This window comes from Salvelinus namaycush, chromosome 35 (genome assembly GCF_016432855.1).
Source record: "Salvelinus namaycush isolate Seneca chromosome 35, SaNama_1.0, whole genome shotgun sequence".
NCBI classification, from domain to species: domain Eukaryota; kingdom Metazoa; phylum Chordata; class Actinopteri; order Salmoniformes; family Salmonidae; genus Salvelinus; species Salvelinus namaycush.
This window is the reverse complement of record NC_052341.1, coordinates 29833435-29860570: the sequence shown is the minus strand read 5'-3', so window position 1 is coordinate 29860570 and position 27136 is coordinate 29833435. Positions and strand designations below refer to the sequence as shown.

At 42.0% G+C, this 27136-nt stretch overlaps 1 protein-coding gene across 1 annotated transcript; it reads left to right on the top strand.

Annotated features, from left to right (window-relative positions):
- The first annotated feature begins 1681 nt into the window (after window positions 1-1681).
- Window positions 1682-27136, top strand: LOC120029974 (anthrax toxin receptor 1-like). Its single transcript, XM_038975288.1, has 18 exons — window positions 1682-2328; window positions 10068-10139; window positions 11891-11962; window positions 12188-12269; window positions 12376-12406; window positions 12524-12597; window positions 12700-12768; window positions 13804-13884; window positions 14123-14183; window positions 15382-15480; window positions 15927-15996; window positions 17376-17454; window positions 17996-18091; window positions 18446-18484; window positions 20732-20830; window positions 21021-21188; window positions 21387-21467; window positions 24540-27136. Exons 1-18 carry the CDS (start codon window positions 2171-2173, stop codon window positions 24813-24815), a joined length of 1707 nt encoding a protein of 568 aa, XP_038831216.1. The 5' UTR covers window positions 1682-2170; the 3' UTR covers window positions 24816-27136.

The following is a 27136-nucleotide window of genomic DNA, read 5'->3' as shown; positions in this document are numbered from 1 at the left end:
GGAAACAGGAAAATGTACACATTTACCACACTTTAATGAGAATTTTAAACATAATCCATTATTTAATGTATATATATTTTTGTGGGGTGTTGCCCCTAACGCCCTAATGGGTGGGCTGCCTGGTAGAGAGCCCTCAATTAAAATACTGACCTTTGCCACAGCCCTTCCCAGCATTAGGCTATGGGTAGGCTAGCCTTGAATGGATGGTCATGCGAGACTACAGGTGAGGTAGATTCAGTGGCGAGTGGGATGTGGGATGCATGCCAGCAAAGCCACTATACAACACAGCCCTAAACAACACATTATTTGCACTACAATGGTGACAAACGGTGCCCACAAATGGCCTACATAAATCTGTCCCAACAGCAGTCCCAACATCTTACCACTGCTACACCTGGCTATCAGCGGAGCCTTGTCTGGCTGCGAAACATTCCATTCAGTCTCATTTAATGCCTTTTTAAAAAACATAGCTGATATGGCTGACTTGCTTAAACAAATGTGGTTTCTACTGACGATTGAGATTTACAAACTATGGCATAAGGGGACGACAAGCGGATAAGAGGCAATCAGTAATTTCAATTAAGACATTAATGAGCGAGCTAGGACAGATGTAGACAATAAAACTATTTGTTTAGCACTTTTAAAATGTACAGCAACAGAATTCAGAACATGGGCCGTTCTTACAGTGTTCTCCCTGTACACCAAGACAGAACCGTAGGATAAATTAAGGGGGCATATAAGCAGACAATGAAAGCTCTTACAATATTCGATGATTACATTTCTCTAAAACAGGTTAATGGCTACATGTGCACCACCAAGTCAGAACAGTAGGATAAATTAAGAGGGGTAAATAGACCAAATAATTAGGGTGAGGCACATGGGCTACTAACATTTTACTACACAACATACACTTACTATGACTTTCTTAGCTACAGTATACCTATCTCCCTGGCATATTACATCCCAGTTGTCTTGAACTCACTGAAGTCAAGTTTCGCAGTTCTGAGCATGGCCAATGTTGAATGTTAATCATTTAAACTTGGAAAAGAGCCCCTTAATCCCAGATGTGGGACCACACAGCCACTGTCACTGATTCCTTCCAAAGCACTCATCATTTTGCGATTTCCAATTTGTTGTGTAATGTTTATGTCCAATGGCCAATGAGCACCGATACATTTGTATCTATCATTTCTCTTCATTTTTTCTCTTCATATGACAAGGATAAAAAATTATCTGCCATAAATATGTCGCAAGGTTAGGTCCGGTGTGTATTATAGCCTGATCTTTCAGGCTCATGAGAAATTGTCTGGTGCACGAGCCTAGCCAGGCGTTGGTTGGCTCACGCTAGGATGACATGCCTAATTAGGAAATAGCAATGAGATTTGTTTATCAAATAAATACAAAGTAGGCATACGTAATGATTTCGGTGGTTAATCTAAATTTGTATTGCCAAGTTGAGTTATTAGGCTACAACAACATTCAAGACAGATGGGATTTTTCTATAACTACATCAGTGGATGCTCAGCTCATCACTTCTTTGTCCATGGCTGTTTTCATGCCTGTTTTCCAAAGTTAGCCTCTTGAGAGGGAGGCGCAAGGTGGATTTTTTTTTTCTCTCCTAGCAGAAATATGAAACCTGGTTCATTTCAGCCAAGTTTGTCCCAAGCTCCCAGTTCTTAACATTGCTTTGCATTGCCAGTCTCCATTTTGCTTTTTTAACTAAAACTCGTTTTGACAATTTGACAGGAAACGTGCATTTTGTGAATTATCCACATATATTCTAACGCAATGAAACATTTGTATTTGTTTATCAAATAGGCCTACTACACTATATATTTTTTTTAAATACGAATATGAAAGGATTATATGTCTATATCGGATAGTAAAATCACTCTGAACAAATTATTTTATATTTTTTCCGAGGAGAACAAAGTGCCGTAAGCTTTATGGTATTTCTGGCCTCATCGCCCATCCAATAATTGCCAGGGGGGAGGCAGTCAGTAATGTTTGGAAACTGAGTGCAACAACAATCTCGACAGCTTTGACCGTGTGTTGTTTTGTTATGGGCATCTCTGCCTAGAGAAGTAATTCAAACACTTTTGGGGATGTGAGACGGCATTGACTTTTTCCAATTGAGCTTTTGAAGGAATTTACATTTTCGTGGGGAACAATGGCGAGGTTTTTGGTGAAAATGTCTCTCGTCCTACTTTTCCTTGGATTCTTTATGTTCACTTTAGCATCCGTAAATGCTGAACCAGAGCAAGTCGATAAAGAAGAGGAGGAAAGTACATGTCAAGGGGCTTTCGACTTGTATTTTGTGCTTGACAAGTAAGTTACTATCGAAATGCCATATTCATTATTATACTGCATAGGCTAAATAAACCCAAGATACCGTTATATTGAGATGCCAAACTTCTCTGGTTACACACATATGCCAATAGCATAGCCTACACTGTTTAAGTAAAGTAAAAAGTTAAAATACAAACGTTTTAGTGTTTTTACGACGTTGCAGACTGTTAATGCACTTACAAATAATGAGTAATGTAAATCATTTATTCCAGCTGTTACAGCTGTTTCTGTATAGTCTGACCTCTCTTTTTTTGCACAAGGCAGGGATAAATAATCTATATAGGCTGCTCACAAATTAACTTGATAAATTCATTAAGTTATTAATCAACAGGCAGTAGTGTGTGTGTGCGTGTGCGTGTGCGTGGTGATGCAGTATCGAACACACCGACATCGTCATTGCATTTTGGTACACCAGAATTACATTCATTTCCAATGAAACGCTTGCGTTTGCCTTGCAGCGTTGCAAAGGCATTTGCAGTGCGTTCGGTGTGCGTAGACGGCTTGACAGAAACGGTAGCACAGGGTGAATGTTGAACTTTTGTTGCATACATATCCAGATGATGTTGTGTACTAATTTGCGCGAGTTGCTGTCGGTGTGTTCGAAGCGTTAGCTGAATAAGCAGTACAAGTGATCATAAACTTCTCTGTATCTTTTTTTATTCCTTCTGTCCTAATGGGGGATGCACGTCTGTGCATGCCCGCGGGTATCTTTACAAGGTCCACTACTTACTTTTTCACATTAAAGAATGGGGAATAAGACACAGTCTGTACGGTCTGTACATGACTACCTACAACTAACATTCAGGAGTATAGTTTTCATAGAGTGACCAATTCATGCATTTCCTCCTTTCCACCCACATAGGAAAAATCTTTGTGGTTCCAACATCTTACGCTAGACCAGCAGCAGGCCTCTCTCACTGTCTCAGGAGAGAAAAGTAGACTATAGAGACCTTTCTGTCCTGCTATAGCCTAAGCCTAGCGCCTTTATGTAATAGATCAGATCAGATTGAAGCATATTTTAGATAGAATGTCATTTATAAACACAACTCATAGTAGATGTATGATTAAACCTTGATATATTGTGGCCCTGGTTGTGGATGTTGGTGCCACTGTTTGAGGTTCCTGACTTCAAACGAATGCTCATTATGGACATCCCCTCATCCCTCAGGCCTGAGCTGTTTATTAGATGCACAGACCTAAGATTAACGTTAACAGGATGTATGGAGGTTAACAGGATATAGCCCTCTGTACAGTGGCTTGGCTACTGAGTCATGCTTAGGGTCTGGAGTTTTTCCTGAGATGGAAGAACTCTGTGCCTTATTGACTGTATATTCTACAGGACCAATAGTTTTTTTCTCCAGGTCAGGGAAAAAACTCCTGCCTCTTGTCATGCTGCATAGGGCTACAACTAGTCTACAGCAACTTGGACTCGAGTTTCTTTGAATATTAGTCCTTTTAGGCTTCACGACTAGTTTATGGAAAAATCTCCCCCAGCCAAGTGGTCACTGAATAAAGGAAAATGGACCATGTGGATATCATGTATCATTATTGTCGGGGTCCAAATGGATGGTGGATCAAAGAGAACCAACTTTAAGCTGTCCTATGTTGTGGTGTACCATAGGCCTACAGAGGTATGAGTTTGTGCTGAATCAGACTGGTAGGCCCTATCCTGCTGTTTTGTAAGGAACACAACACAAAGGGATTGTTTTAGGCATGTTTCTATCACCACAGACTGGTACTGATGCCAGATGTTCTGCACAATAAAGATCCTCAAAACACACTCCTACCTACCACTGTAGCTAATTCTCATCAGATGGTATGGGGAAACAACCTAGTTGTACCTTTGGTCTGCTAAAATAACTTCCTTGTCCTCACTTAGGCTACTTGTGACTGGCACACCCGCATTTACCACTTGTAGGACGCAAAAACACTGGCCCATGGGACATTCACCGTTTATAGGAAACAAGATCATGATGCTAGAAGCTCTGGTGCTCTAGCAGATTTTTTTCCACAGATATCAGGGTGGTTTCCATAAGATTTTGATCACTTTCAGCCCTTTTGATTTGAACAAAACCTTCCATGCATGTTTACCCACGGTAGAAGTAGTCAGAAAGGGACCATTTTTTACCTGAATGTCAAAACATTCAGGAGATAGAGGTCCTCAAAGTTTGACCCGTTTTGCATACCCAACCCTACCATTAGATATCCATATGATATCATTTGAAGCTTACAGAGGGTTGTCAAAGTATTTTATAATTGTAACGTCCTGACCAGAGTTCTTATGTGTTTTGCTTGTTTAGTGTTGGTCAGGACGTGAGCTGGGTGGGAATTCTATGTTGTGTGTCTAGTTCGTCTGTTTCTATGTTCAGCCTGATATGGTTCTCAATCAGAGACAGCTGTCAATCGTTGTCCCTGATTGAGAATCATATATAGGTGGCTTGTTTTGTGTTGGGGATTGTGGGTGGTTGTTTCCTGTCTTTGTGTTTTGTCTGCACCAGCAAGGACTGTGACGGTTAGTGTGTTTTGTCAGTTTGTATAGTGTTTTTGTTTTGTCTATTAAATTTCATTATGTCTAATTACCACGCTGCACATTGGTCCTCTGATCCTTCTCGCCTCTCCTCGTCTGAGGAGGAGGACGAAGTAGACTGCCGTTACAATAATTTATTGAACCAAAATGTTTTTAAAATACAAATGTATCTTTTTTTTTTTTTACCTATAAAGCCAATTATGTAAAAACACAAACTCTTATTTTTTTCATGCTCATATACGGTATGTTGTAGCTTAGACCCTATTTTGCATCATCAGAGTTGTTTGTGTTGTGCCCACCATCGGTTGAGACTCGGCGTACTCTTGAATACAGGGTGGGTGTCAGTCATGTTTTGTTTGATAAATGTACTAAAATGTGTATAAAATTGACAAAGATGGTTGAATGTTCACACATCAGAGAATGTTTTTATTTTGCGGGGTATTTTATTAGGTTTCCCATTAGCCGACGCCAATGGCGACAGCTAGTCTTAATGTGCATTTGAGTGGGAATATCTGTTTTAAATTATACTTTCAATCTTCCATAGGAAACCAATTGAAATCATAGAAATATAGATACTAGATTAGACATTCCCATTCAAGCTGACATTCGACAGTGTGTAGACCGGCGGCCATCTTTTTGGTTGTAATTGGAAGTTAAATTTGAAATTGAAATGGTGTACCAGCTAAATTGCAGTGACCTGAAGGTATAGGTCCATTCTATTAATTCTCTTTCTATGGATCAAATGACACCCACCCTGTATTCAAGAGTTATGCTGTGTCTCAACCAATGGAAGATACAACACAAACATCTCAGATTATGTAAATGAGGGTCTAAACTAGAACATATGTGAAAATAAGACAAATCTGAGTTTACACATTTTTACATAATTGCTGTTGAAGATTAAAAGATTGCATAATTGTTCATTTATATAAAACAAATCTTAAGATATTTTAAAATAGTTTGTAAGCTTTCAAATGATATCAAACTCAACCGTTTATCTTTTCCAGTGATGAAGACATGGAGGTCTAATGGTAGGGTTGGGTATGCAAAATGGGTCAACTTTGAGCACCTCTATCTCCAGAATGTTTTGGCATTCAGTTCCAAAAAGTCACTTTCTGACCACTTCTACCATGTATGGAAGGTTCTGTTCAAAAGGGGTGCGTGCGATCAGAAAGTGATTGAATTCATATGGAACGACCCATTGTTTTCTGATCAAGCGATAGGGACAAATGGAAACAGTTATGTTTGGCACTTGTGTTTTCCCAATGGTCGCTGCATATAGCAGCCATTTTCTCCTCCTTTTCAAGTCTTCGTCATTCTTGTTCTCCTTACAGGCCGACATTGAAGTTGGATGTTAAGTCATGGTAATTTAAAAGTCCAAGCCAACCGGACTACAGCTGAAGTCTATAAATAATTGAAATACAGTATGTCAAAACCTTCCCATTGTGGAATGTGCTGTTTTATCTATTCAGGACCATGGTGCTGCTTTGGTCTCCATAAAGTGCTAGAAGTAGCTTTTGGCACATTTGTTTTGCAGGAATAAGTGCCTTGTTAAATGTTATCATACCGTCTAGAATTCCGAGTGTGTTGAGGGACCCGAGTGAGACAGACATTTTAAAGGAATGGCAGTCATTGAATGGCAGTCATTTATTTAGACAAGAAAATATTGCACCCAGAGAACATTTTGAAAAGAAAGAGAGAGACAAAATATCCAAGAAAAAGAGAGAGTAGGACAGAGAAAATAAAGATTGCAGATGGGGGCCTACCTAGTACACAGCAAGTAGGCCTCAAGCTAAAAGTAGGTTAGTGGGTTCTCCGTACAAATCCCTATGCGTAGTCAGTTAATTGGTCGCAGACTGGGGTGGTTCTTACCATGCAGCAGGCCCATCTGGAATGTGACACTAGCTTCATGGTGTTGGGTTTTCCTCTCAACACGCGTGAGAGCAGAGCCCATCGCCTTTACTGAGCGCCTGGTCTGATGGAGCTTTTTCCCCCACATGTAATAGGCTAGACCCCTGGCCCAGACCGACTGAACCTTCTCTGTCTGTTTGTCTCACACTCTCTCTCTCTCTCCCTGACTCACTTCATTTTGCTGCTTCTAGCAGTGCGTTTTCACACAGTCAGCCTAAAGAAAGGCTTGATTGAAAAAATAAAATATATTTACTCTGGGTCGTCCGGGCTTATATGTGTTTAAAATAATGAATACTTTCTCTGACATCTAGCGCAGTCCTGACATGGTCTGTTTAGCATTGCTAGATGTTAATGGTCCATGTTGCCTCCCCGAGTGCCATGAGGTGTTTGGTAACGGTAGAGCTAAAGCAATCAAATCAAATATGCCCTAGAAAACTAGAGACGTAGTTGTTGCTTGTGGCCTTAAGACCATAGCCTGTCAAGCTGGGTGTACACCACGCGGCTTTGGCCCCAATTTAGCTGTCCCAGACAAGTTTTTGAGATTGGAGACAAAATCCCCATGTCGTTGCCTACTTGGGGCGCGCGGGCGTCCCGAGTAGCCCTCAGAGACGCAATCTCAGGGCTACCGATCCCATTTTTGAGCAGTCCCAGATGTCCAGATATTTTCAAACATGTTTGATGGGCACAAAATCTGCAATGCTCTTGTAGTGTGAGATATGCAACGACAAGACTTTGAGAACGGTGATCAGCAGGTAGCCAAGTGGTTAGAGCGTTGGACTTGTAACTGTAAAGGTTGCAAGATCAAATCCCTGAGCTGACAAGGTAAAAATCTGTTGTTCTGCCCCTTAACAAGGCAGTTAACTGACAGTTCCTAGGCTGTCATTGAAAATAAGAATTTGTTCTTTACTGACTTGCCTAGTTAAATAAAGGTAAACTATATAGATTATTTTTTATATAGCCAATGAGAGCTCTCCAGAGAAGGAGCCAGTGAGATGATGCATTGTATCGCATCACCCAGAATGTATACTCTCGAGCAGGAGCCATGATCATCACTGGTATGCATTTGTACTTGCCAAAGTGTCAAATCGTTACATCTCTGACAAGGTCTTTACACACAATGTCATTCAATTCCAAATGTATTGGGCTAGATATTTCAACTCTGTATGGCAAGCATGAATGTTTGACTGAAAACGTTTATGAAGCTGCTTTGAGCCACAGCTCGTTCCAGCTATCACATCACATCCTCGTTTTAGCGAGACAGTGTGGTATCAAGAATCGTCACGACCAAGTGAAGAATCTCATAGTTTGTGACCCCCCGGCGGTGCCACATCGTTTCGTGTGCACACCACCGCCAAGACAAAAAAATGACAGGGAAAGATGGTCGCCTAATGTCTCCGCGATGTTAGGACTTTAAAAGTCGTGTAGCATCAGTTATCTTGTTGTTCCCCAGGACCGTTTTAAAGGAGTTGGTTAGAGCACCGACCCCACCGGTCCCTCGAATTTGATGATGCTGATCTATTTTGGCCTCTTGTCACTTGTTTGGGCTGACAGACAAGGCACTGGACTGAAGATCTTTGAAGGATCTTTTCTGCTTCCCCCCCAGCAGATGACATGAATAAAAAAGCAACACGTTGCTTTAATTATCCCAGTTGTCCTAATGTTACCCCGATCTCTCTCTCTCTCTCTCTCTCTCTGTCTTTCTCTCTCTCTCTCTCTCTCTCTCTCTCTCTTTCTCTCTCTGTCTCATATATATATATATGAGTATAGTCAGAGGATCTATCAATTGTATAACACACTAGGAAAAGGAAACAAATACTCAGTCATTTTATGATATAATCTCCAACTCCTGTTGTCAAGGCCTTAATCATTTTAGTCAATAAAGCTGTTGAAGCTTGGGTTAACAACTTCCAAAACATTTTACATGAACAAAACCCAAACCTTTGAGCTGTAATGGTTTGACTCAGTCTATTAAAATTAGATCAAAGAAGAAGTACCACAAAACATTTTCAACGAGGATCTTACAAGAAAATAGCCCACTTCCTTTCCTAATGCTGTTTATACAGGTGAGGAAACTGCAAGCCAGGCTCCAATCCCACGACTGCCTGGTACCTCAGAGAACACTCTTGTCCAACACAAATAATATCCATCGTAATGCAAAAAATATCTAAGGCGGGAGTTCTTAGCTTAACCCGTCTTAGAAAAACACTGAAACACTATCCCTATATGACTGTACATTACATGAAAGAAGCCATTTTGAGTTGCAGTATTTCCCCCTTGTAATGAAACAAACTGCATCCCCGACAGACTGTCTCTTCCATCAAGTCAGGGCCAATCCAACTGTGTGTGTTCATGCCATGTCAGATGAACACTTGTTTATTCAACACATTTGTTGAACATCCAATGAGACGTTAGCTGGACTCCCCCCCCCACAAGTTTTATTTGGGTAAGGTTTGTTTAGTTTGAAAAGTCTTGCCCTCACAGGGTGCATTGATTCAGACGGATGCAATGCCTTGATGTGCTGGACAAACAGGAAGTTTGTCGGAGGAAAAAACAAGAACAAGGGAGGGAGATAGCTTAGAAAATAATATACACAACTCTCTATCTGCCAAGTATATCATGTATGCTTATCCTACACAACAACAACCAAAATATACGCCAGGAAACCAGTACGGAGACTAAACTGGGAAACAAATTAATGTTATGTCTGGCTCCAGATTAGAACTACGTGACATCCATGTGCGGCTTCGTCAGCAGCTTTGTCCTATTTCAAGCTACTGCTTCAGCCATCCGCTAACAGGGCTGTGGTTTGGTTCAGTTCAACAAATTAGCTTATTTCCCATGTTTTATATCCTTCAGTAACGAGTCACCGCCACAACCCCCAGCCAGGTCTCTTCCTTCCATTCACACGTGGGTCTGAGAGGAAATGAAGCTCTTCACCGTGGTCCCTCAGGGAGGTTGTTTCCTCAGTCCCATGGGAGTTGAGCTGGGCAGTTTGCTAAATTAGTCATGACTGGTCCTCAGATGTGTCCTAACCTACTTTCCTCCTTTTCCCTAACGCATGGAGTTAGTTTGCGTCAATGGAGGTTGTCCGTGACACATTGTAAGGCCAGTCCGCTTAATAATAATATCTATGCTAGGATTGTGTGTGTTCACTTTATATTTTGCATACAATTTCTTTACTAGGAGGTGTTGGATAAACGTAGGAAATGTGTGAAGTGTGGTTTTAAACAACAGTAATTCATACGATGTAAGTATTCATCTGTTATTCTTTCTTTCTAAGATCTGGCAGTGTCAAAAACCACTGGATAGAAATCTACTCATTTGTGGAGCATCTAGCTGAAAAGTTTATCAGGTAAGAGAACATCAGAAAGATATTTTCAATATCATGTATTGAAAGAAATATAGATTTTTAAATGGATTGAGATATAGCCTATATGGAGCCTATATGAATCCTACTTACTTTTGAAGTACAGGTACATCTCCTGAAGAAGATCTAACTTTGACTTTCTTTTTGTGCCACCAGATGTTTGCATATACTGGTAAAGTTACCACGGTTATTAGTAGGGCTGAAAAAGACACATTGAGATTTTTCAACCCAAAATTGTGATTTGACTTGCAATATACGCCAAAACACTTGGGTGAACTGTTGGAATCATAGAAATAGAATGACTGTGTTGTTTGGCATGACAACAAATAAAAAACCCAGCTAGGAGTTATGAAAGGGTAGGAACCAACGTGTTGGTCAGTGTTCCCCAGAGGATCCTAATCACATTTAAGTAGTCATTGCACAAACATGCTGATCTACACCAGTGGTCCCACCATAAAAAAGGAACTCAGTCCGGCTTTCAACTTACTCCTGAAATTTGTAATCGTAGAATGCACAAGGTGCAATTTGTAAATTGGGTAATGCGTCAGCAGTTTTCCTCTTGTCAAGTCCGTCATTGAAGACCTTAGAGAGCTATTTATAACTTGTCAGAAATGTCCAGATCAACTAGCCCATGTCAGCTAACATTTGTTTTGCTCATTGACTTTGTTGTAATGTTTGTCACTCAAATATCACATGAACACACATATGACATGGCAAAAAAGTGTACAATTGCAGGAAATTAGCTTGAAAATGGCAAAAAAAAATAAGAAAAGGATCCATCCCCTATGCAAAACAAATAGAATTGCAGGAAATAAGCTTTAAACCTGCAGCGATTTCTCTCCGCCAACAAGAAGAGTGTGAACAGTTTGTGTCGTGAACAGTGTGATGGAGGGTTGCGGATAAATATTGTTATGCATGACGTTTCTTCTTGGATTTGATTCTAGTCGCACTGCTGCCCCCAAACTAAAACTCCAGATCGCACAGCAAAATATTTTGTTGCATATGCTGCTTATACCATCCCACCGCTGTAATGGCATGAACATAATGGCAGGTCGAGAGGTTCCAAGCTGGGAGACAAATATGGCCATCTAATGTAGATAGTTTGCTACCTCAGTTTGGTCGGCATGGTTTTGCATCATTACCATAGTCTCGAAAACAACAGCTGAAACCATGGAATTGACTTTGAACGTGCTGTAGTATTGCACGCAACATGCTCACTTCAATGTATGTATTTGTCTGAAGAAACGGGGTCCTGAACCCTTGTTAACGTGGCACGTACACAAACAATAGGACAGAACTCACCACACGAGAGAATTTGGACTTATGCTTAGATGTATGGACATCAGAGGAGGCTGGTGGGAGGAGCTCATAGTAATGGCCGGAATGGAATCAATTGGAGTCAAACTTGGTTTCCTTATGTTTGATGTGTTTGATACCATTCTATGTCTTTTTATTACAGCCACTATAATGTGCCCGTCCTCGTATAGCTCTTCCCACCAACCTCCTCTGATGGACAAGGTTGTTCTCATGCTAGGGACTTTTTGATGTCAAAACACATGCTTGCATATCACAATAAATCAGTGAAATAAATGGTTTGGAGTGTGTGGTCCCTATAGTTTGTTGTTTGTTTATCGGTTGTGTTCAGACATAGTATGGCCTCTTTGACGCTCGACAAAAGGAAAATGGCGCCAAAAGCGTACAGTATATCTAACCCTGTTGTTTGTGTTGTTTTACAGCCCCATGTTGAGAATGTCCTTTATTGTGTTCTCATCCAGAGGAACCACTCTCATGACACTGACAGAAAACAGGTACACAAAAAATGTTGGGGTGCACCCCAAATGGTACATTATTCCCTTTACAGGGAACACAGTGCCATTTGGGACTCATCCATTGTCGTGTATGAGGACTTTGAAACAGAAGAAAGTTATGAAGCCCTCTACACTTTGATCTGTTTCTACTCGGCAAGGACATTTTAAAGACCAGCCGAGGACATTTTCAATGACACGCGATTTGTGGTCTGTGTTGTTTGTCAGGGTGGAGATAAGAAAAGGATTGGATGTGTTGAAGAGAGAGATACCAGGTGGAGACACCTTCATGCACCTGGGCTTGCAAAGGGTACATATCTTCTTCTGACTGGGTTCTTACTTTATCACACGTTATTTACCTGTTAAACATTTTTTTTAAACAGATGAATAAGAATAATATTGTCTTCTCTTTTCAGGCAAATGAGCAGATACACCATGAAAACTTTGGTAAGCATCCAATGACGTCCGTCACTACATCTAGACCTAAATTTAAAAAAATCACTCCATTTTCTTCTGTACTTCTGCAATGTCGAGTCATACCATTGATTGACCTCTCCGTTACAGGAACAGCAAGTGTTATCATTGCCTTGACTGATGGGGAGCTGAACGAACACCAACTCGTCACTGCACAACAGGAGGTATTCAAATAGGATTATAGCGTTCACCTTCCTGTTGATGTAAAGGAAAGACAATGTAAAAACATGTTCTCTGGGGTTGATTCTTGTTTTTTTAACAAACAGGCGGAGAGAAGCCGATCTCTAGGAGCTATGGTGTACTGTGTGGGAGTAAAAGACTTCAACGAGACACAGGTAACGATTTAGTTTGCAGTGAAACAGATGCATGTCCTCTTCCCCTGTGAAAACACATTTAGGAACCTGTTATTAAAACAAAAAGTACATAATTACATGCAGTACTACTCACTCAATATTCTTTCAATACAATGATTACAATATGTGCTATTCATTTTTAGTAACCCGTTTGTAGACTATGTATCCTGTAATTGTATCTACCTACCTTGAACCTGAGCTTGCTTGTGAGGTTGGTAGGGCTACTTATATCCCAGGCTGCGCGTTAGTGATAGAGAAATTAGGCGATTTGACTAGCATGCAAACGATTAACATATTAGCTAAGAAGAATGTTTCAGAGTCATGCAGTGTGAAACTGGATTTGAAACCTGATTGGCCCTATGACTCATTCTACCACCCAGATTGACTTTCACAAAATGCCTGGACATAATATACTGTACTATACCTGCATATACTATACCTGTATATACCATACCTGTATATACCATACCTGTCAAGGCACAGTAGTTTAGGCATCTGTCCAATGTCGTTTGTACATTAGGATTGTACCTGATTGTGCTTAGTGTGCCAGTCATTGTACTGTTATTCTCCCCCTAACCTGGTCATGCATGTAGAGAAAGATGGAGCCATACACTCTTTAAAAAAAGGGTTCCAAAAGGTTTCTTCAGCATTCCCCATAGGATAACCTTTTTGGTTCCAGGTAGAACCCTTTTTGGTTCTAGGTAGAGCCCGTTTGGGTTCCATGTAGAACTCTCTGTGGAAACGGTTGTATATGGAACCCAAAAGGGTTCTACCTGGAATCAAAAAGGGTTCTCTTATGGGGACAGCCGAAGAATCCGTTCAGATTCTAGATAGCACCTTTCTTCTACGACTATAGAGATACAATATAATTCTTAAATCAAGTGTTCACTGAACTCTTCGCTGAAGAGAATGGGTCATGATGTAAATAATATGTGTCTCTCTCTGGTTCCTGAGATGTGAGCTAGGAGGAAGCACTGGGCCTGTGTAAATAAATCTGCTCTCTCCTTCCTCCTATAGCTGGCCACCATAGCAGACACCATCGAGCATGTGTTTCCTGTGATGGGCGGATTCGTAGCCCTGCGAGGAGTGATCGACTCGGTAAATAAACCTTGGACAGAAAGGAGAGACAGTCCTGTTTCACAAGACATACCTTCAAAGAAAGATAAAATAAAGATGAAAAGACAAAATACACAAAGATGTTGTAATCTACAGCTACTGAATGTCTCAAATTTGATTTACCTGTTTATTTTGACAAAGAATCTTGACAAGCTATGAGTTAATTGTAGCTAATATTAACCTACAAAACTCAATTCATCTCCTTATTCTCCTTCTCCAGATCATCAAGAAGTCCTGTATTGAGATTTTAGCTGCAGAGCCCTCCAGTGTTTGTGCAGGAGGTGGGGTCCCTATAGGAACAAAGCAGATCAATGCCAGTCAATGCTAGTTCCCTGTCATTGCTTAAGTGCTGTGTTAATTTCATTAAGGGGCCAAGCTGGTGCCAGTGCCCTTCCCTCTGACTGGGGCTCAGCTGGCACGTATTCATTAGTGCACACCGTAGTAAAACGTAGCACACATTATGCAATGGAAAACTTAAACAAGCGTTTCTTATTGGACATATTCAGGGAGTCCCTCCCTGTTTCACTTCGTTTTTTATCAATTTGTTGCCTAATGAATTATTATATTTAAGGTTTAGTTTATTGTCAGTCATAGTGTACAACATTGGCAGTCAAGAGCTGAATTATAGCGTTCAGTCCATATGTAAATATAACTAAATAAACAAATGAAGAAATCGTTTATTAGAAATAGTTTATTGTCATCGTGAGGGAGGGAGGGAGTATCATTGTCACAGCCAGGGAGAAGCCTCAGGAGCCGTGGTCAGTCAAGACAGGTCCTTTCAGAATAAGGAAGTACTGGTTTAGAGCCGTTGAACAGGGCACCCTGCAGCAAGGTCTCCGTTGGTAGCTAGCCAGCTACTCCTTGACCACCACCAACATGCAGCACCCACCTGAGTAATGCCCCCGGCAGCCTCTAGAGTTTAGGGCGCCAGAAAACCCACTACACGTCGGCAACAGATCAGAGTAGCCCTGTAGTCCTCCCAACAAGCCTCTATCATCTCCACACAGACCTCTGCTGTCCTCTTACTTTGGGCTTGCTTGCTTCCTTAAGCTCCAGCGGTCAAAACAAAACAGCTAGCCAGATAGCTAACTAGCTAGCTAGCCAAGCCAACCAGCTGACTTGCATAGGAGTCTGATCAATCTAATGACACCAACAGACAGGAATCCCCATTGGTGCTAATGGAGTATATCGTATTGGGGATCTTGTTATGAGAGCGTCTCTAAATGGAATTTATCCTGGCCTGCCAAATGGAAGTCAATTTGATAAATGACTTTTTTCCCAATCGAGAGACACAAGTCCCATATGACCTGCAGTATGTTTCCTAAGTATGTTTTCTGTATTATTTAACCAATGTTGCCAAGCCAATCTACCTAATCTTGTATGCTATCCAACATAATTGTGTAATGTCTGATAGCCTATGATGTATGTATGTATCTGTACTATTTTTCCTACACTAAAGCTGTTGTCTTTTATTTCCAGAGAGTTTCCAGGTGGTGGTGAGAGGAAATGGTTTCCTTCACGCCAGAAATATAGAGCAGGTGTTATGCAGCTTTAAAGTCAATGACACCCTCACAATTAGTGAGTACCTGGTTACATTTACGCAATAATGCCTGAGGGGGTGTGGTATATGGCCAATATACCATGGCTAAGGGCTGTTCTTATCCATGACGCAACGCGGAGTGCCTGGATACAGCCCTTAGCCGTGGTATATTGGCCATATACCACAAACCCCCAAGGTGCCTTATTGCTATTATTAACTGGTTAGCAACGTAATTAGAGCAGTAAAAATAAATGTTTTGTCATACCCATGGTATATGGTCTGATATACCACGGCTGTCAGCCAATCAGCATTCAGGGCTCGAACCACCCAGTTTATAATTACCTTTAAAACACTGTAGGCTTACCATGTGTTTTTACACTAATGTGTATTTTCAGCTGTAACATGCATGAAGTACTATAGGTGATTGAAGAAACTTAAGTTATTTAAGGAAACCGCTGACAAAAGTGTTGGGCTCTCTCCCCAGATGAGAAGCCTGTGGATATCGAAGACACGTTCCTGCTGTGTACAGCTCCGGTTATAGATGAAGTTGGGCAGTGAGTAACTTTTTTTTAACATCCGTTTTAAAATGCTCCAAGCCATCCCTGTAGGATGAGAGTGTGTTGCTTCTTAACCACATGTCTAGCCGATCACTCTCCAGCCCTCGCAAACAAACACACTAACAGAGGGAGAGACCCAGAAGAAGCCTGCCGTGCATTAGGGTGTCTTTACGATCCCTGTCAGGGCCACAGTCCACTCCTCCTCTATTCTCTCTATATGACGATGAGCACTCGTTTAGATCCTCATTGGTTAGAGCCCTGTGTATTCATAATGAGGACGGTGTTAAGGTTGCCCCTTAATCCTAACAACAGACACACCCATCATCCATCAGCTGGCTTCGTTTCTAAATCAACAAACCACTTTAGAGTCTCTTTTTTTTATCACCACATTCCACTAATTTCTCCCCTCCCTGCTTACCTCTCTCCTGTCCTCTACCCTCTCCCTCCAGCCTTCTACCTTCTCCTCTCCCTTCACCCAGCTACAGGGACTCCTCTGTCTCTCTGTCTCTCTCTCTCTCTCTCTCTCTCTCTCTCTCTCTCTGTCTCTCTCTCTCTCTCTCTCTCTCTCTCTCTCTCTCTCTCTCTCTCTGCCATATTTTTTTCCTTATTTTTTTCTCCTCTTCTGTCATCTTCTCTTCATCAGTAGAGTAATTTGGCAGTTAGCACCCGATGGTCAAATGTATCACCCTTCCCTCACACACACGCACAAACATACTCACATCTCTACAAAATGTGAACATGGCCCAAGTCCAACTGTCCATATTTTTCCTCTGATCGTTACTTCTTTAAGGGATAAGAAGCTGTTTGCTGGCACTGAGGTATGCGTGCACATGAACTTAAACCACATACCCGACTCCAGACAGTCAAACCCGAAGAGGCTTTATCAGTCAAAAATGGCCTAGTTCGCATACCCTCTTGATCAGTCTACGTGCTTTGCACCCCTAGAAAAAATGTGTGGAATTCAAAATGTGTTTTTTTTTTTTTTATCATTGAGGTTTGATATGTTTTCCTGGCTAGAATTGTTTTGCGCCCCGAAGCGAAAGGTACTGGCAGTAGTTTTTGGAGATAGGAAGAAAAAGAGATGTGATATGGGCATCGATTCTTTTTCACCGGGCAAGGTCAAACTTGTCTTGGCTGACAAAGGGTTTAACCAACTTTGATGCCAGTGCCGATGCCCTACTTAGTCTCAGACATGTAATAACACGTCCGAGCAATAATAGCCTGTTTGTTTGTTGGGCGCAAAGCTCTTTTTGTGTGGCACTGTACAACGGTGCCATTTTGCCAATCAGCTGTCTTGTCCAAGCAAGTCCTAACTAGCATCATTTGCTTCCATTTGCGTATCCTGTATTGAAACCATGTGTGTTTTTGTGTTTCAGGGTTGTTTATCTACAAGTGAGCATGAATGAAGGCCTGTCGTTCATCACTAGCTCTGTGCACATCACCACCACAGAGTGTGTAAGTATGCTCTTCCAATCACATTACAACTACTACTCAAAAACTCACTAGAAATTGTCTTATGTTGGGAAACAATTATCCTATTTCCAGAATTGCTTTTATTTTTGGGGTTCTATCTTTAATCTTTTTCAGTTTCTCATTTCTGCCTAATTTTTCCTCCTCTTAATCTTGTTGTGGGGCATTTATTAAAATAAATAAATAAATAAAAAATCAGAGGGCTCCTGTTTTGCTTGAGTAAGTTTCCTTCTTCTTCTTTTCTTTCTCTGCTCTGTCTGGTGTTCTATCTGGAGCCAAACCACAGGGGCTTCAGCAATGATCCACCCAAAAGCCCCCCACGTCAGAGGGATTTTAACCAGCACTCCGCTCACCCACAAAATAAAAGCACCACCACATCCCATCCACAATCTATAGGCTCTAATAGGAACCCTATTTAGATCTTGAGACCTCTCCTCAACTTCTCTCATCTCTCATCAGTCTTCCTGGTCTGTGTATCTGGGGGTCCTAACCCTGTCTTAACGATGACTCTTATCTCCCTTGGCAGTTTGATGGTACCATTCTTCTCATCACTCTTCTGGTTCTGTTCCTGTTGATGGCAATGCTGTTCATGTGGTGGTTCTGGCCCCTCTGCTGCACAGTGGTAACCATCAAAAATTGGTTCAATATGATGGCAATTATGGGCCACATGTTATATTATACTGTATAGACTAGACCATTTAGCAGAGTAACTGCCATTTGAATGATTTAATAACCCTTTAAAAGTAACCTGGTTCAATGTAATGCAAATGATGTTGTTATTGTTTGTGTAAGAGTGTTACCAGAATATACTAGATATGACTTTAAAAGTGTGTAACAATTTCTTTGTCAGTTTTGCAGTTCATTCAGATGATAAATGACAAATGCCAGGGAATGATAATGAACACCTGATGTGACCACTTAGTTACTGTCAACAATTAATATTAATGTGACTTTCCACCCTGAACTTCCTGTCTAGGTGATCAAAGAGCCTCCTCCAGCACCCCCTCCAGAGCCAGTAAGTCAGCCCTTGAAGGCGCATTTAGTTCTTTCACAACCAAATCTCTATTTTTTTATGTTAAATTGCAGGCATGTTATAGAAAGGGTCCAGACACTTTTTTTGCGATTCCACTTGTTTTTTGACAGACTTAGGCCAACCAGCAAGTCACTTCCTCATCTCCTTGTGCAATACAGGGACTCAGGACAGGACAGGGACATGAACAAATGCTCCAAAAACACCCAAATACGTCATTTTAGAAACAGAAAAGCTCTCAATATAGTGATGCAGGACTTTAGATGTTGGAACACATGAAATGTTGTAATTCCGAACTTGATCCACAATGTCATATTCAATTTTGTTGCGTCTTGAGCGATACCGTCCATTCTAGCAGCAGGCTACACGGAGAATGGAACAGCTGGATAGGGGAAACAGCTTGAGTCTTGCAAAAATATACAAATATACAAATATAAAACAATTGTTTTAAATAGTCTAAACAGTTACAGGCGCCATCATTGCTCCCTGTGGGAGTATTGTACAGACAAGGCAACTTAGACTATGGAGGGTTTTACGCACATCCAAACTTTTCACAGGAACTGGACAAAGATCCAATATGAAGAGAAATGGGGAACGTCCGCTCACCATTATACTCCCAATTGGAATGTTTTCTAAACATCATGGAACCATCTCACAGATCATATTTGAACTTCCCCAGAAATAGCAGATGGAATTGCATTGCATTCCAGCCATGTACATTCTCAACACAAACTCATGGACGGTGGAATCTTTCCAATAAGTTTGGTTTATAATCAAATTAAACGGGGGAAAAACACATTTAGGATCGGGTCAGAAGCATGATATCATACATCGCATCTCTCGTTCCATGAGCATACTGTGAGCATAGTGTGTAGGCCTAAGGACTCTTGGGGCAGGAGGCATGGATGCTTGTCATATCCACTGTATTAAATAGTATACAATAACCATACAATAGGCCTAGTTACAGCAAACATGTAGCCAGTCTAGTTTTTTTTATTGGCTTTAACATAGAAATATTTTTCTACACACATTGTATTCGCCTTTCGAAAATGCACTGCATGTTCGAGCCATGGACAATTGAACATGCAATCTCCATAGACAAACATTGGCAGTAGAATGTCCTTACAGAAAGAGCTCAGTGACGTTTCAACGTGGCAACGTCATAGGATGCCACCTTTCTGACAACTCAGTTCGTCATATTTCTGCCCTGCTAGAGCTGCACCGGGCAACTGTAAGTGCTGTTATTGTAAAGTGGAAATGTCTAGGAGCAACAGCGTCTCAGCCGCAAAGTGGTAGGCCACGCAAGCTCACAGAACGGGACCACCGAGTGCTGAAGCGCGTAGCGCGTAAAAATCGTCTGTCCTCGTTTGCAACCATCACTACCGAGGTCCAAACTGCCTCTGGAACCAAAGTCAGCACAAGAACTGTTTGTCGGGAGCTTCATGAAATGGGTTTCCATGGCTGAGTAGCCACACACTAGCCTAAGATCACCATGTGCAATGCCAAGCGTCGATTGGAGTGGTGTAAAGCTCGCCACCATTGGACTGGAGCAGTGGAAACGTGTTCTCTGGAGTGATGAATCACGCTTCACCATCTGGCAGTCCGATGGACTAATCCGGGGTTGGCACATGCCAGGAAAATGCTACCTGTCCCAATGCATAGTGCCAACTATAAAGTTTGGGGGAGGGGGAATAATTGTCTTTTGCTGTTTTTCATTGCTTAAATTGTTCTCCAAAAGGCATGTGGGAGACTGCCCAAACATATGGAAGAAGGTACTCTGGTCAGATGAGATTAGAATTGAGCTTTTTTGCCATCAAGAAAAACGCTATGTCTGGCGCAAAACCAAGACCTCTCAACACCGCAAAAACATCATCCCCATCATCATCCCCATGCTATAACCAATTGTGTTATCGCTAAGTCCAGCTTTTGGTGAATCTGAAATATCACCACTAGCTCTGCTTAAAATTGGTACGTAAGCGAACGTTTTTAAAGACACGCCTAAAATATTTCCACCCATCCCACCTTAGCGCAAGCGAGCTAATGTAAGACAGGTAAATTACCAACCCTCGCGCCAGGGTTGGAAAATAGCAGAACCCTGGCTTTTACAAGTCAAAGTTAAGATCGTGATTTTGACAGTAGCTCCGACTTAACACCAGCAGAAAATAGAGCCCTAGGCATATCGAACACTTGCTTGGAAGTAAATTATTTACTCCCATCTTTTCTGTCTGCCAGGAATCAGATGATGAAGATGGCATGCCCAAGAAGAAGTGGCCAACCGTGGATGCATCCTACTATGGTGGAAGAGGAGTCGGAGGAATCAAAAGAATGGAGGTGAGGTGGATCTAATCACTTTACAGTTACACCCAAATAAATGTCCATCTTTATCTCCCATATTTCCTCACAAACACATGAGTTGGAACTTTATTCTAGACTCTACCTCACCGCCTGTGTGTAGTATGTACTGTAGGCCCACTTCCACAGGTACAGTAGGTCATACCCCATCTTTGTTCCACTCCTACAGGTACGCTGGGGAGGGAAGGGTTCAACCGAGGAGGGGGCTAAGCTGGAGAAGCCCAAGAACGCGGTGGTGAAAATGCCAGAGCAGGAGTTTGAGCCGTACGAGCCCAAGCCCAAGAAGGCCCACAACAGGAAGCCAGCCACAGACAGGAAGTGGTACACCCCCATACAGGTAAAAACACTCTCTTCTTCTCTTTCCTTTCTACCTTTCTTTCTCAGACTAGTTTATACACTCTCTTCCTCTCTACCTATACATGTATAATAGGGTACTGTGTGTAGTATGAAATTACATATTGGCCATGTACACTTTACACAGGAAACATTTTTGACAGTATTCACTATAGCCATGTCTCCCTCCCTTTGTTTGCAGGGTAAACTGGACGCCATTTGGGCCCTGTTTCGCCGCGGTTACGACCAGGTTTCTCTCATGCGGCCTCAGCCAGGAGATCATGTGAGTACTAAAGCCTTAAAACACCATGGGAGCCCAGCCTTAGCCCTATCCCTCATCATACAGCCCTACACTTCCCTAAAAAAATGCCCGTGCAGTGGCCGACACTGCCCCTGCAGTGCCAAAATTCATGATAAGGCAGAGCCCAAAAACCTACTTCAAATCAGCCGCTGCCATAAAAAGAAAATAAATCAAAGCTGTGGACGCGCTCCAGACAGATCTTCTTTATGTTTTATAAACCTCGACTTTAACTACTTTCTGATCGGGCACATGTTTGAACTGCCATACTGCCCCTTTATATCAAAACTGAGATTGGAGTTTGGCTTGGGGTTGGTTGAAGGTAGTTTTTGCTCTAGATATGCACTTGGAGGGCTGGGCTATATGAGACTCTTTATCCCATAGCCCTCTCCTTTCTTTCCTTCTAGATCTGCAGCTAGCCTGCTGAGGTGGCACCTCTCCAGGTGCCAGTTAAAATCATGCGTTATTTGCAGAAAATAACCCTTTTTAAATGGAATTCCACATTTTAAAGAGTGTTCTCTCAGCCAAATATATGAACTGAGAAGAAGTGAAGTACTGCCAGATAAGCTCTCAACAACAACACAGAAAATAAGCTTTCGACCGCAAAGAGGAACAATGATGCTTATGCTAATGATTGGCTTCCTTCAAATTTCAAAGAATTCTCCCGGCCAAATAGATGTCGATACTTTGTTCAAAGGGTTTGACCCAGGAAAACTTTTAACGATCACCACGTGCAAAAGGTTAAACATGACGCATTGCTTATTCCAGAGGAAGTGTTTCCGTGTAATGGCGTCGCCTACTCAAGTAATTTGCGGTCTGTTACGAAGGAGCAGAAAAATTCCCAGGCAGGCCTACTGGTACTGGTGTAATCTTGTTTTTTTTAGGGGGAATGGAAACGAATACAAGGCAGGCAAGTTCTTTCCTGTGTAAATTGTGACCTGAGGAGAACCATTAAACTGTCTTACTGACTTTTCAGCATGTCTGTCCCCTAGGCCATGCTAGCTGCTAACACAGCTCTTATCATTCCCACTCATACTCCCTCTCTCTCTTTCTCCCTCTCACACACAGACACATACACACACAGGCCATATTGGCGTTCACAGCATATGCACAGGCCTTGTGTGTTCCATTGGACCCATTTGGCCAAGGTCCGATCTGGATGCCTGACAGACATATTCAGTCTGTTGCTATGTTGCATTTTATTACCATGCAGATTGCTATGACGACGCCTGTATCCTGAATGGCACTATTGAGAGAAGCCTTGGCTGAAAGCCTTTACAGTTCAATCCCTAGTTTCCTTTGATTTCATCCGTCCACAATGGAGCTGCTATGTCCCCTAGTCAATGCATCCTCTCTGAATACGACTCATGTAGCTATGTAACTCCACGACACTGAAAAACAGAAAGGCACCATCTGTTCCTCTTTTATTTCTCATTCTCTTTGACCCTTCCGTCAGTCTTCTCCCTCTCTACACACCCCTCGCTCCATCTTCCTCTCCCACTCCACTATGGGATTCTCTGTGCTGGTTTTGGACACAGACCCTCTCCCTGTTTGCTTAGTTTAGGTTGAGTGCAGTATAGTGTACAGGGTATGATTAGCGTGCTTAGTCTGGTTTAGTCATCTCCCTCTGTGTGTAGCCCTAGTCCTAGGGACCTCAGCTATTTGGACCTCAGCTATTTGCCTCCAACTACTCTCCGACTTCTTCGCGAGCTCCTATGTAAAACATCACGTGCTCGAGCAGATTGACTCTTGAGGTTAAACTAGAGGCTTTGATTTAATGTCTCCCCTGATGGAGAGTTTGCACTGCGAAGGGCATGAGGTAATAGGCAGCGGAGACAACCGCAAGAGTCGTCTCGATCAGCGGGGACACGAACCCTTCTGAAGCAGCCCTGGCTAGTCTGTTTTATGACATCTGGGTTTAATGGCAGACATTGGAAAAAGGAGGTTCGAAGGACATTCTTTGTCTTGCCTTTGTGTTGTAAGTTTCTGGTTCAATGTCTCGAACCACACTGGTTCAATGTGAAGTACTCGCAGAAAGGTAGCTGAAATGAACCTCTCAAAGGGTCTGCAGAGAATGAAAGGCTATTTTGATTTTATGTTCAACATCCCTCTCTTGTTCTCATCCTGTTATTGACTGGAAGGAATGTCAGAGACTTCGAGTGGATTTGAGGAGACAGTGTTTGGTTACCAGAGGATTTCTGTTTTTTTCTCTCCTTGATGCATAATTTACAAGTCAGGATGAATGGAATGTGTCCTCGGTTGTTTTTGATTTTTTTGCCGATGCGGTCACTCAGTGTTTGTGTGTTTGCATAATGTTAAATGCCTCTACAGTCCTACAGTATACCCTAGTAAGTCCATGCCTGCCTATCTGCGTGGGGGATGGAAAAAGGCTTACTGGGTTGTCTTTCCAGTAAGGGCATGAGTCTGAGTTAGGCCATAAACCACGAGAGTTCACAGTAAGAGGCCACTGTGGTGGCTGGTGGGGGTTTAAACTATGTAGCTGCTGTGGATGAGAATAGAGAGCAAAAGTTTATCAACAAAATCAACTTATTTGTCTCAAGAACTCAGATCTCCCCCCTACCAATCCTCTGTCTCTCTCCCCCTACCAATCCTCTGTCTCTCTCCCCCCTTTATCTATTTTTCTCTCTCTCATTCTCCATATGGTGCTATAAACAACATGGAGTTTTTGGAAAGCAGCCACAGTTTCATTGGCAACAGTACATTGGAACAGAACATTGGACTGGGAAGAGGGCGTAAGGGGGTCACAGCAGAGGCTGATGGGTAACCGTCCAGCCAGCTGGTCCTGGTTGGAACAGACAGAAAGGGTAGTGACCGTCCCATGACCATGGGGTCAGCTGGGCTCAGAGGTGTTAGCCTAGATGGGAGTTAGACACCTGTGTGCTGTACGTGGGAGAGGGGCTGGATCATGTCAGGGAGGGGGGTTACAATGTAATCTGAGTTATGTCTTTACTGTAGCTTAATGGCGTCCTGTATACCTCCTGACTTTTAGGACATTGATCCCCGTGTAATCTGATGTTACTGTCTCTTTCCCCTCAGGGTCGATGCATCAACTTCACCCGGGTGAAGGACGAGGCAGCGGCAGCAGCCAAGGCACCTCCCCGGGCCCATAGCCCACCTCCCGCTTCGGACTACCGTCCCCTGATCAGCCCCACTACAGCGCCGCCACCACAGACCAGCCCGCCGCCGCGAGCGCCGCCCGTCACCCAGCTGCCCCCAGGGCCACCCCCCTCCCGCACCCCCCCAGGTCCTCCCTGCCCCCCCTCCCACACGCCCCCCACCCTGCCCAAACAGCAGACCATGAAATCAAATTAGGGACCCCACTCCAATAAAGAAATAGTCCACATTGCCAAAGATGCTCCCTCAACCCGAAAAGAAGCACAGTATTTATTGGAGTTGGGGTGAAATTAGCAGGAGACATTATGGTTTGTTGCTGGACAGCAAAATATGTAGTCATAGAAAGAAACATACTGCAATGGATGAAATTATTTGATCACCTACTGAGTATGTTATGATCGTTAGTGGCAAGGCGACAGTAGAGTGAGACTATGTAACTTTAGTCATCTCTGAGTCGATTTACTTTCAACCACAAGGATTGGATTTTGCTATCAAACCAATCTAGATGATGTAGAATTTGGAGCTTTTTTCATCTCTCCCTTTTGTACATTTTTAGATGTATCTTTTTACATCTCTATTTTGTAAATTGGAAGATTTGAAAGGGCAATTTTTTTTAGGGGGTCAACAAAACATGGCACTGGTGTGATTAAGTTTAATATTTGTTTCTCATGTCCAAATAAGTTTACACAGACTGAGAAAGCCAGTTTTAGCCCATGTGGGTTATTCCATATTCCGTTCAAGAAACCCATTTTAATTACTCCCGTTTGGTAGTGTTGCCGGAAGCCATAAGCGTATAAGCATAAGTTGACACTGGGACACTTTTTATATGGACTGAACACGTAAGATTTCTGCTTATACAGTATACTCTCTCAGGATAGGAGCACATGGTCTGCCGAAAATGAGGCGCACAAACACCTTGATATTTTTTGTTACATCCCCTGAATGAGTTAGTTGAGAATCATATATAGGCGTAGCGTAAGAGATTTGTTAGCGTAAAAATGTTGCATTTTTTTTTTTTTAATTGTTGGTGATTATCTCTAAGGATGAACCCAGGTTTATCTAAGTTGATATTGGTATCTGTCAACATTGAATGCAGTTCAGATATAGCATCATTTTTTATATTGTTAGTTTTTTAAATCACTTTTGAATCATGAACCTCTAACAAAACAGCTAAAGTCAGGTCATTGGCTCTCATCCATTTTTTACAGTCTCAAAACTGTACTTTACTTTTATACATTGTATTGTTTGCCTTTTTTTTTATTGAATCACAATCACATTGCAACTGCAGGGCAGTTCACCACATCTCTAATTTATTAACCCCAAAGACCTAGAGGAGCGTACTTGAATACGACAAAGGTGTCCACTGACAAAGATGGACCCTGTGCATGTAAACAAACACCTATTCGCGCAACTTCATATGGCAGTGTTTCTCAACCCCATTGGTCTATAATCCGGCACTAGGTCATGGAATTATTGCCCTCCTAAGTGCAACTGTCCTGTATCAAAAGGCACATGACATTTCAGTGATGTGTCCATGAACCAACACTGATTTAAATCAAGCCCTCAAAGGAGGAAGTCCATAGCATGCCGGTCCTTGGTACAGACAAAGGTTGAGGAATACTATTATATGCTTATCACACACGGTACCTTTCAGAATTGTTCTACTTAGATTTTTCTACTCTCTTTGTATAATGTACTTCATTCGATTATGACCTATAATACCATTGTGTTACTATATTCCTTTGATATTGTGTAGCACTGCTGAAAGCTGTTCAGGATGATGATGATGATGATGATGATTAAGAGAGGTGCATGCATTTAGTTTGTTTTTATTGGTACGACACAAATAAAGCTCTATGGCACCCAAGTGTAATAATATAGTTCTACTTTTTGACAATGATGAACATCCTCCATTTGTATGACTGGATTTATGGCCCTTTATTTGAACATCATCCCACTCAAGCAATGGCATAGTAAGAGGAGCGAGCAACAACGTTAATAGACCTCATTATTATGTAGTCCCTGGTGCGTTTTTGTCTCTATGCTTCAGAATGATCATCGGGACCATTGTGGGGCTGTGTTCTCCTGAGAGAAAGCTCTGAGAAGCTAAATGAGGGGTGTCAAACTAATTTTGCCCCCAGGGGCCGCATTCGGTCTTCAACGAGGTCCGGAGGGCCTCGTTGAAATTTGCAAAAAATAGTCCTCTACCCATAGTTTTTAGAATTTCCTACGCTCCCTTTCTGTATAGCTTTCATTTCAGTGATTATTAGCACGCTGGTCCATTATAATGTTTATACTATTTCGATTTTGTTTTTGTGATTTTAAAGTATAAAATGGCCCGCTGGCCATATTTTTGACACCCCTGCGCTAAATGTTAACCATTCTTTTACATGTTAACCATTGTTTTTCATGTATTAATGGGAGTACTGAAACAAGTATGGAAAGACGTCTTAAGATTCTCTTTTTTGACATGTTTTTTTTTTTTTTTACAGTATTAATAAAGGTTGACTTTCAAGCTT

Coding starts and splice junctions, on each gene's coding strand:
- LOC120029974 (XM_038975288.1), top strand. CDS start 2,171: ATGGCGAGGTTTTTGGTGAAAATGTCTCTCGTCCTACTTTTCCTTGGA. Junction 17,455..17,995: donor ACATCACCACCACAGAGTGT/GTAAGTATGCTC, acceptor CTCCCTTGGCAG/TTTGATGGTACCATTCTTCT. Junction 20,831..21,020: donor GAGGAATCAAAAGAATGGAG/GTGAGGTGGATC, acceptor CCACTCCTACAG/GTACGCTGGGGAGGGAAGGG.